Genomic DNA, 10,506 nt, shown 5'->3' on the forward strand with positions numbered 1-10,506 from the left:
TACAATAAAATAGAAGACTAAATATATAACCATAACTTACATTAATAATACAATACAACATTTTAAAACACAAATAATTATATATATAAAAAATTGTTATGTGCAAATCAGCTACTTTAAAAAAAACATATAAATGAACTCATCAGGTTGAAAAACAGCCTCTCTTAACGAGTTAATCTCCTTAAAATTTTAAACTCTTTCTTTTACTCCTATGGAAAACCCTCGCTATATACCCTTTGTTGTAAAATATCCCATGTTATAAATGACATGTTCGGCAAAACTAGCTGCTAGCGGGTAGCGCTGCGTGCCGAACACGCCCAAAAACTAAAAATTGGGGCAACATCATCAAAGCCATCCGTTGCAAGGTTTGCATCCGAGAAAAACCCGGATTTCATAGATATTATGGGTTTTTACCTTTTTTAATAAAAAAGTCAGCATTTCATGGCGATAAATATTAAAAACAAAAAAAACTCTATCCAAAAAATACTATATTCCACGTTGTTAAGGAGTGGAAGACATTTGTGGGTTGTTTTTAATAAAAAAGAATAATGCAATGGACTTCTTTTATTCTCAAAAATGGAAGTTGACATTAATTTTCAAAATTTTATTCTCAAAATCGTGTTGACCTGGCAACGACTTCTTTTCACGTACGCTAATTTCATATTATTCTAACTTTTATAGTAATGATAACATGTTTATATTATTAATTTGTCTTAAAAACAAAACTTGTCGTCTTCACAAGCACATACATTATTCCCTATCTTCTCACAATTCTCATTACAGAAGCAAAAAGCTTTATGTTTTCATATTTTCTAAATCTTCCTTCAGTTTTAAATCAAATGGGTTTGATTTAAAGTCCTTCTAAAATCCAACCTCAAAACCAGAGACAATGGGGAGGATTTCACCAATCAAAATTGTACTACAATCATTTACAGATAGTGAATACATCATCATCATAGATAAAATTATCGAGATATGGGGACAATTGAAGGTGATAGTTTTGGAGCCATTGTTGAGAATGTTGATGTATGTTTCTCTTGCGATGTCTGTAATGTTGTTCATAGAGAAGGTTTACATGTCTTTGGTGGTTGGATTCAATAAATTATTTAAGAGAAAGACAGAAAAACGTTACAAATGGGAAGAATTTAAAGATGATGTTGAATCGGAGAACTCTGTTTATCCTCTTGTTCTTATTCAAATTCCAATGTTCAATGAAAGAGAGGTATGTTTTCACCATGCTCTGTTTTGGTTGCGTTTTTTATTTTTAATTATTATTTTGGTTTTTAGTGTTTTTGTTTTATTTTGTAAGGAGGTTTATCAGCTTTCCATTGGAGCTGTATGTGGGCTTTCTTGGCCGTCTAATCGTATTGTAATTCAAGTTCTTGATGATTCGACAGATCCCCTCGTCAAGGTTGATAATTTTTTTTCAATGCAAACTCATTTTTATAAAAGATGCAAAAATGATTTATCCTTTTTATTTTTATTTTTATTTTTTTTATTACTTTGTAGCATGAAGTGAGCAAAATACATTAAGAAAAAAAGAAGGTGTTTCTGTTTATAACCAAGTTGTTTTAATTAGAAATTAGAACGTCTATAATGCTAGCTTTTTATTATTTGAAAACACTTTTAAATTAAGTCTTTTTTTTAAAAAATTTCAGTTTTTTAGTTATCTTATAAGTTTTGTTTATTTTGACATTTATATTTAATAACAATTGAATTTACATTCTACTTATATCTTAATATCAAATTTTTATTCTTTTATTACTAGTTAATCTATTTAGAATATACAAAAAAATATTTAAAAAAAAAAATATGTCATTAACAATATTATTTTCTAAACTTTCAAAATAATAAAAATATCCAAAAATAATGTCACATAACATTTTATGGTTTTATTTATTTATTTAAGCATTAATGAATTTGAAAATATGACTTATTGTTAAAAATATGACACAATATATAATTAGATTTTTTTATAACTTTTACGATAAATTAGTATTTTTTAGAACTTTTTGCTTTTTAAAAATTAACTTTTAGAATTTTTTGTTTTTTAAAGTTAGTCATCGTAAATGTTTTTTATAATAGTTTTGTATCTAAAAGATAATGTGACAAAAATAATAATTTTTTGGTTTAATTAGGAGATACCCTTGGCAATGATATATTCAAGAGACCTACAAATTTATATATATTTTTTAATTTAATGACTATTTTATTTAGAGTAGAGTTATACATTATAAAAAAAAAGTAAACTGTAAATTTGGTACTTATGGTTTGTAAAAAAAAAACTATGGATGAGACCCAAAATGTTTTTGACTAACATCATTAACCCAAATTATAAATTTTTATGTGTTTTTGGTCCTAATGACTTTTATACCCTTTCCATTTGATTTATTATTATTATTTTTTAATATTCTCCAAACATTTTAATAAGCATAATATGAATTCGACTTCTAGGTTTTGCTAGGACTCGCATAACATAATCACACACAAATTTCTCTCCACCTAATAATATCATCTTCCTTGTACCTTTATAACTTCTATGGTGAGCTTAAGAAAGATACAAAAATACTCCAAAAACAAAACCATTGAAGTTAAATTAAGAATAATAGTAGTTGTTTGTTTGTTCATGATAAGCTCAAGGGCCGGATTTGAGGGGGGCAAGGTGTGCCGTCGCACAGTGGCCCGAAAAAATTAGGGCCCGAGATTTAGACATATTATATATTTAATATTTGTATAAATAATAAGTATTTCAAATAAGAGCATAAGTTTCATATTGCTGAACGGGTAAGGGCGCTACTGATTATTTAACTTAAAGTGAGAGCACCATGTTCGAATCTTGTCGTTGTCATTCTTGCTTTTTTGTATGGCCTAAACTTCCTTTGAGTGCTTCTTCTAAATTCTCGTTATTTTTTTTTCTTTCTAAATTATTGTAATTGTTTTTTTCTTTCTAAACTTCCTTTGAGTGCTTCTTCTAAATTCTTTTTATTTTTTTTTCTTTCTAAATTATTGTAATTGTTTTTTTTGCTAAGAATAAGATTGCAAGATTCATTCATATAATATTTTATTAAATTGTTAAGTAATCTTTTTGTTAAAAAATTAATTACTTTTATTGAGTTTTAATACACCATGCATCAATTTGTTTCACTAATTATAATGACTCCCAAAAAGATAATTATATTGATGGCTTCTAGTTATAAGCATGGAGTCTTTGAACGGTTGAAGGAGAGTAGATTTCTGTCACATTTTACTAATGACCAACTAACCTTTAACATCTTCGTTTTATTAAAATATTTATATATTTAGTGAAATTGTAGTATAAAATATTCGGTCCGAAACAACTAGTCGGTACTCATGAAAATACTATGATTTTGTTATGTTTATTGCTATAAAATTTATAATCATTTTAATGTTGAGGCCTAAAGGCCTTTTTTTTCTGACTCGTCTGGGGCATTTAAATCCTCAGGACTGGACTTGATAAGCTCTATAAAGGATGTAGAACGGATTTCAATCTTAGAAGATAGGAACATGTAATGTCATTTTGAAAAAGTCTCCAACAAAAAAAAATCAAGATTCTTAAACTAGTCAATCAAGTAATGAGAATTCAAGTGCAAAAGCAGTCAAATTAAGAAATCAAAATCGAAAAAGGGAAAAAAATATAAAGGTATAAAAGTTTCAGATATCTGAAATCACCAAGCTTGCCAAAACACTGATTTTTAGATGTTGTTTTGATTTTCAAAACTTATCAGTCGTCATTTTAGAATGTAAATATATGTGTAGAGTCCAAATTTGTCTCTTCAAAACAAACCTTATAGAAAAAAAGGAGTCTCCAACACTTATAGTTACTTATAATAACGTGTTGAACCGATGTAAGATTCATGAGAGAGAGAGAGTCATAATAAGGTTTTTCTGTTTAAACGGTTAAATTTATATATTTAAAATCATTTCACATTAATATGAAAAAAGTTTTTGAACAATATATGAATTATGAAACAATATAAAATTATGTTACTAAAATATGTAACATGTTACTTCTAATTTGTTTAACTGGTAAAATTATTGTTTATAATACATCTTAGTTACACAAACCGGTTAACTAATAAATAAAACATTGTTGCAAATTTTTTTTAACAAGTAAAATAATATTGCTTAAATAAGCATTTAGTCGGTGTTATCTATGTCATAAGATAATCGACTCCATGTCATAATGTTGTTATTTCTAAAACTAAACGTAGTTGTATATTTCATCCAAAAAAAATAATAATAACATGCTACTATTGTACGAGGTAGAACATTAGTATGCGTAAATAATCCTTTAACATTTATTTATATATTTTTTGTATGCACACAAAAATACACAGTTGTTTATGTATGCATTATATCCAAAATAGGATACTAATTTTCTTTCTTTCATAATTTGATTATTTTTCGTGCGGATTCCAATGAGGGAATTAGAGTTTGGTGGAAGTGGAGTGTGAAAAGTGGTCAAGTAAAGGTAAAAACATACACTACCAATTGAGACACAATCGAAAAGGATACAAAGCTGGAGCACTTAAAGAAGGTTTAAAGCATTCTTACGCCAACGAGTGCGAATATGTGGCTATTTTTGATGCTGATTTCCAACCTGAACCGGATTTTCTTAGGAAAACTATCCCGTTCCTTCATCATAACTCTCAACTCGGTCTTGTTCAAACTCGTTGGAAGTTCGGTAATTTCCTTCTAAAAATTGCTCATTTTTTGTTTTATATATTTTCCATTTATTAAACAATAAATATTGTGCTTTTAGCCTCCACGATTGGAGTTTAGTGATTGATGTGCAACATTTTACTTAAAGGTCAAATGTTCAAGCGGCTTCATCATGCCCAAAAAGTTAATACTGTTCCTTGATCTATGAACTTCTCACGTGTATAGTAACATGAGCTTTAGATGATGCATATTATCATATGTTTCTAATATTGAGCGTTTAACTACAAAACTAGTAAATCTATTTTTTGGAATGGTAATATTATATTAACAACCTTGCAAGGTGCTTGGCAACAAAGGAACTCCCTGAACTTTTTTTCGAAATGTATTACTATTATAAATTTTACTTTTAATCTTATAAAAGATCAATTTTGAATATTTTTTGTCAACTACATAACATGAAATAGTCAACAATTAATTTATTGAAATATTATTTTAAGATAAAATTGCAAAAATTTCCATGTGGAGTGTGATTTTATGCGGCGATGTTTCCTATTGTTTAAAAATTACAAATTTCATGCTTTCCAATAGACTTTTCAATAGGTGTTGGATTTGGTCTATTTCATAACTGAAATAACTAGTTTGTTCTTATTATATTTCTTTTTCTGTTTTCTTTCTTTTTCTAAGTATTTTAATATTATTAAATATAAAATCTCTCTCTCTCTCTCTCTCTTAACCCTAAATACTATATCTCAAAAGATCACCATCTGCCACAACCGGAACGACAACAATCATACTCACCGGTTTTGATCCACTGCCGCTAGAAATCTCCTAATCCTTTCATATTTTTCAGTTTTACTCAACCTCTACCTCCTTCATGGACTACTGGATGTGCACTTTGCCCCCAAATCATAGCCAGATCTTTACACTGTCACCTGATTGTCATCGATCATCACTCTACCTACTTCAAAGCCACCTTCCATTGTTGGACCTAGGGACAATTTCAGTGTATATCTTGAACCCACCTTTAAGTTTTAATTTCAAGTTTCATGTTTCAGGTTAGGGTTTAATTTCAATTTCAAGTTTTATTTATTTATTTATTTTTTGTAGGATTTAGTTTTGATAAGGATTGATTGAGTAGCAAAATGTGTGAGTATTTTAGGTTTCCGGTAGGCACAGTAGTAGTGGATTTGTATATTTTCTAGAATTTTTAGAATTAGTGGTGGTCAACGACTCAACGGTAGTGGTAGTGGTGGTAGGTAGTGGTGGTAGTCGACAATTTTTGTGGTGGTGGCTAGGGTCCTCAATTTTTCGGAGAGATGAAGAAGGAACGAGATAAAGTTAGAAATGTTTGAGAGAGAGACGGCGTCCTCTTTTTATATTTAATAATAATAAAATATTTAATAGAAGAAAAGAAAAATAAAAAATAAATGAGATTTTGTAAGGCCTAAATTCATATATAAAAATTATTAATTATGAAAAATATTATCAAATTAAATGTAAAATACATTAATTATAAAAAATATTTTCTATAATTAATAAATTTCATATTTAATTATGTTAATATTCCTCATAATTAATATTCAATTGTTGCTTCTTATATGCCCTTATATGTGCTTTAGAAAATCCCAAAATAAATATATAAGAATGTTATTTTAGTTTTGGAATGCCACCAAAACCCACAATAAAACATGTTAAAAACACAAAAACACGGAAATTATAATTTTGAAACAAAAGTCGATTATATTGGTGCTCTTTGAAAACATTGTTTTGTTTTATTATTAAAATAGAAATGGTAAAATAAACAAATAAATAAATCAATAAAAAAATGAATAAATAAATAAGTATATTACAATAAAGATGTAAAGGCCTATAAATATTTTTATCCATTTTTATAAACATGACATGGTTGTATTATACTTTTTAATATTTTTTTTACGACATCACGACAAAATTAACATGTCTTTATACAAGATGCACGATACTAATCAAAAAATAATCCAAATTATATACTAGTAAAACCATGCTGTGCACCACATACCGTATAGGCACATACTGCGGTATAGTGCGTTATGTGGTGAACACCGCACCGATCCCGGAATGAAAAGTGTGGTATGCTTGACGCACGTCACACTTTTATCGTACCTTTTTTTTTTCTTTTTTAATTATTATTAAATCACACACACACAAAAACACACACACACATATATATATATATATATATATATATATATATATATATATAATTACAAAAAATATACAAGTTAAAAAGTAGCTTATAAGTTAGTTTTTTAAATAGCTAGTTATACTATCTTTTTAGGAGTTTTTTTAATAATTTTCAAATATACCCCTTAGTTAATTATAAAAATACATTTTTTAAATGTCTTTTTAAGTCATTTTATATATTTCAGCTAGTTTACCAAACGATATTTTTTTATCAGCTAACTTTTCAGCTATCAACTAACTTTTTATTTAACAACTATCTTTTCAGCTAACAACTAACTTTTCAGCTATTACGCCAAACATAGCCTAAATTTATGACTTTGAGTTAGAAACAAATAACTAAATATAGAGAAACAAACAAATTAATTTTATTTAGTTATGCTATCTTGATATTGTATTTTTTTTTCATTTAACATTATGTTTTGAACATTTTCTTAATTATAATATTTATGTATCTAACCATTTTTCTTATTATGTCACTTACTTAAAAAAAACTATATTTTAATAATGTCGTTATGATAAATTACATATTTAAAAAAATAATAATAAATGTATATTGCTATTCATTGCAATTAACCACAAATCAACATCGAACTACTTGTTATTTGATAATATGCCATGATAATACGATAGGATGAGAAAACGTAAGTTAAATACAATATAACCGAAATCATTATCATATTCTTTTAGAAAAATTAAATATCATCCTACTTTTCTTACTAATTATCCTCCTACCCATTTAAAATTATGACAAGTGTCCTAAAATATCATTAATTTTATCTAAATATGACACTTGTCACAATTTCATGTGGGTAGGAAGATAAGTAGGAAGAAAAAGTAGGAGGATATTTAATTTCTCTTTTATACCATGCTATTCTCAATAGTAATACAAAATTACATTTGGTGAGTTATAAAATTTTACCATATTGGTTATTTTATTTTTGTACTTTACCGTAATAGTCGATCGCTTTTCATATTTAAATTAAGCATGTGATCATTATATGTTGCAGGTTAAAGAATGAGAATCTGTATAGGAGATTTATAACATTGAAGTTTAGATATATATTATGTTAGCTGTTAAGATAACTATTCATGGACTGTTTGTTCAAATCATTAGATGACACTTTGTGATAGCATCCAGCTTCGAACTATGACCATTTAAATTTTATATTTTAAGCATCCTTTGAACTTGAAGAAAATGAAATAGAATACATGTATGTATTTGCTTCAGAACCAAGTATTATTATGTTGTATCTAAGGATCTAAATGAAGTGCAACAGATGCGAATCATTCACCATTCTTGTGGAGAATATTTTGCTCTTTTTTGGAACAACTTTTGCGGTTGTCTTTGTCGATTATCATGTTTCAGTTCAAATCAGTTGTCAGTTACAATTACTTACCCTTAAATGATAAAAACATACCAGATAAAGTTTTTGTCGCATACACTAGCCATCGAATGTCAAGTTTCTATTGCTAGTTATCCTCAAATAGCAAATATTCTAGGCCTCGTGTATTTATTGTTACATGAAAATAGTATAAGAAAATAGAACTAATACTTTGTATTGTGAAATGATGTTGCAGTGAACTCGGATGAGTGCTTAATGACAAGAATGCAAGAGATGTCACTTAACTACCACTTCAAAGTGGAGCAAGAAGTTGGTTCTTCCACACATTCATTTTTTGGCTTCAATGGTAATAGAAATATATGGTGCTTAAAGATTGTAAAAACCATTTAATTGTAATCTTCTATGCTTTTGTAGGTACTGCTGGAGTTTGGCGAATGGCTGCACTTAATGAGGCAGGAGGATGGAAGGATCGTACCACAGTTGAAGATATGGATCTAGCCGTTAGAGCTAGTCTTAAAGGCTGGAAGTTCTTGTACCTTGGTTCAATACAGGTGAAGAGTGATTTGAACATACATTTATGATATATACGACTTCAAAAATTTGTATTATAAGCTTACTTTGGATCTTTATGTTTTGTTATATAGGTTAAAAATGAATTGCCAAGTTCATTTAAAGCCTATCGCTACCAACAACATCGATGGTCTTGTGGTCCAGCAAACCTTTTCAGGAAAATGGTTTACGAAATCATGATAAATGAGGTGAGATCATTATATTAGTATCATTTTCTTTTGGTTCGAAGACTTTAAGCATATATGCGATCAATGGATTAATGTGTTGTGAATCTTTTACTTTGTTATGCAGAATGTTACATTGCGGAAGAAGCTACATGTGATCTATAGTTTCTTCTTTGTAAGAAAGATCGTAGCTCATATTGTTACATTCGTGCTCTATTGTGTTGTAATTCCTGCAAGTGTGTGGTTACCTAAAGTAGAGGTTCCGACTTGGGGTACCATTTACATCCCAACCATCATCACCATTTTGAATGCTGTTGGAACTCCAAGGTTTTATTTCTCTGATTCATCGTCTCTTGGTAAGAAAATGTGTTTTTGTTTTAACTTCTAAGGGTTTTTTTCCCACTATGTAGGTCTTTATATTTAGTTGTATTTTGGATTGTCTTTGAGAATGTCATGGCCCTCCATCGAACTAAGGCTACATTCATTGGAATTTTTGAGGCTGAAAGAGTGAACGAATGGGTCGTTACTGAAAAGCATGGAGATGATTCCAAGCCTAAAACAATAACTAGTCAACATGAAATGCGTGGCTTCAAATTAAGCGAAAGGTGTGTATTCTTAATGACATGAATAGATTTAAGAAAGACAAGTAAACTAAATAATAATCACGTGTATCAGATTTCAAAAGTGTACGGTTTGTATTGATTTTAAAAAGGAACCCAAGTATGGAAATAGATTATATCATTTAAATTACATAAACCTTTAAAGATTACCTTAATTATCATAACATACATAAATATCTAACAATATATATTTGGACTCGTACAGGCTTCTTGTGGTAGAGTTATGTATGGGTATTATCCTCTTTGTATCTGGTTGTTATGATCTTGCATTTGGAAAGAATTACTACTATATTTACATGTATCTACAAGCTATCGCTTTCATCGTAATGGGTGTGGGTTATATTGGCACTTAGGTCCCTAAATCTTAAAGGACTCCTTTATATGTACATTTTCATTGGCAATCATTTTATCTTTGTGCCCTTGATCCTTTCATCATTATCTTACAAATACAATTTTGTTTGAGAAAGTGAAACTTTCTTTTAGTTCATTTGATTGTTACCATTGTATATATACAAAATAAATCAAAATAGTTGTGTACGAAGAAAAAACGAACACAAGGACAAAGGTCTTTGAATAAGGTAGGCGTGGCTTCATGAATGGTTAAAAAGCAGAAGGGTTAATGTATTTGTAATATTTCGATTATGTAGGTTTTGTTTGACTCTTATGATTCATATTCATTTCGTATGTATTTTTTTTTTTGAATAATTAATGAAATAGTTATGTTAAATAAATTGTTAAACCGAATGAAATTGATATGCTATCATGTATTGACAAAAAGTAAATGATATTGTCCTAAACACCAAGAAACGTAGGTCCTAACTGTCTATGCATAACCTCTACTGCATTAGTGTATGACAATATAACTCGGTTCTCATGCACACAACTGAATTTTATAATGAAATG

At 28.5% G+C, this 10,506-nt stretch overlaps 1 protein-coding gene across 3 annotated transcripts; it reads left to right on the top strand.

Annotated features, from left to right (window-relative positions):
- Positions 1-754: 754 nt before the first annotated feature.
- LOC145159137 (glucomannan 4-beta-mannosyltransferase 9-like) lies at positions 755-10,282 on the top strand. 3 transcript variants are annotated; one of them, XM_079078051.1, is made up of 9 exons: positions 755-1,222; positions 1,310-1,411; positions 4,453-4,705; positions 8,485-8,595; positions 8,664-8,800; positions 8,894-9,007; positions 9,111-9,310; positions 9,394-9,588; positions 9,809-10,282. In XM_079078051.1, the coding sequence occupies exons 1-9, from the start codon at positions 890-892 to the stop codon at positions 9,954-9,956; spliced, it is 1,593 nt and encodes a 530-aa protein (XP_078934177.1). In that variant the 5' UTR covers positions 755-889; the 3' UTR covers positions 9,957-10,282. The 3 variants fall into 3 exon arrangements, with proteins under 3 accessions (XP_078934177.1, XP_078934178.1, XP_078934179.1); XM_079078052.1 differs by having other exon boundaries at positions 1,313-1,411; XM_079078053.1 differs by lacking the exon at positions 9,809-10,282 and having other exon boundaries at positions 9,111-9,339; positions 9,431-9,579.
- The last annotated feature ends 224 nt before the right edge of the window (positions 10,283-10,506 follow it).

Source organism: Lactuca virosa, chromosome 2 (assembly GCF_052849685.1).
Source record: "Lactuca virosa cultivar CGN04683 chromosome 2, Lactuca_virosa_CGN04683_v6, whole genome shotgun sequence".
NCBI classification, from domain to species: Eukaryota; Viridiplantae; Streptophyta; class Magnoliopsida; order Asterales; family Asteraceae; genus Lactuca; species Lactuca virosa.

Coding starts and splice junctions, on each gene's coding strand:
- LOC145159137 (XM_079078051.1), top strand. CDS start 890: ATGGGGAGGATTTCACCAATCAAAATTGTACTACAATCATTTACAGAT. Junction 1,412..4,452: donor CGACAGATCCCCTCGTCAAG/GTTGATAATTTT, acceptor TGAGGGAATTAG/AGTTTGGTGGAAGTGGAGTG. Junction 9,589..9,808: donor GGCTTCAAATTAAGCGAAAG/GTGTGTATTCTT, acceptor GGACTCGTACAG/GCTTCTTGTGGTAGAGTTAT.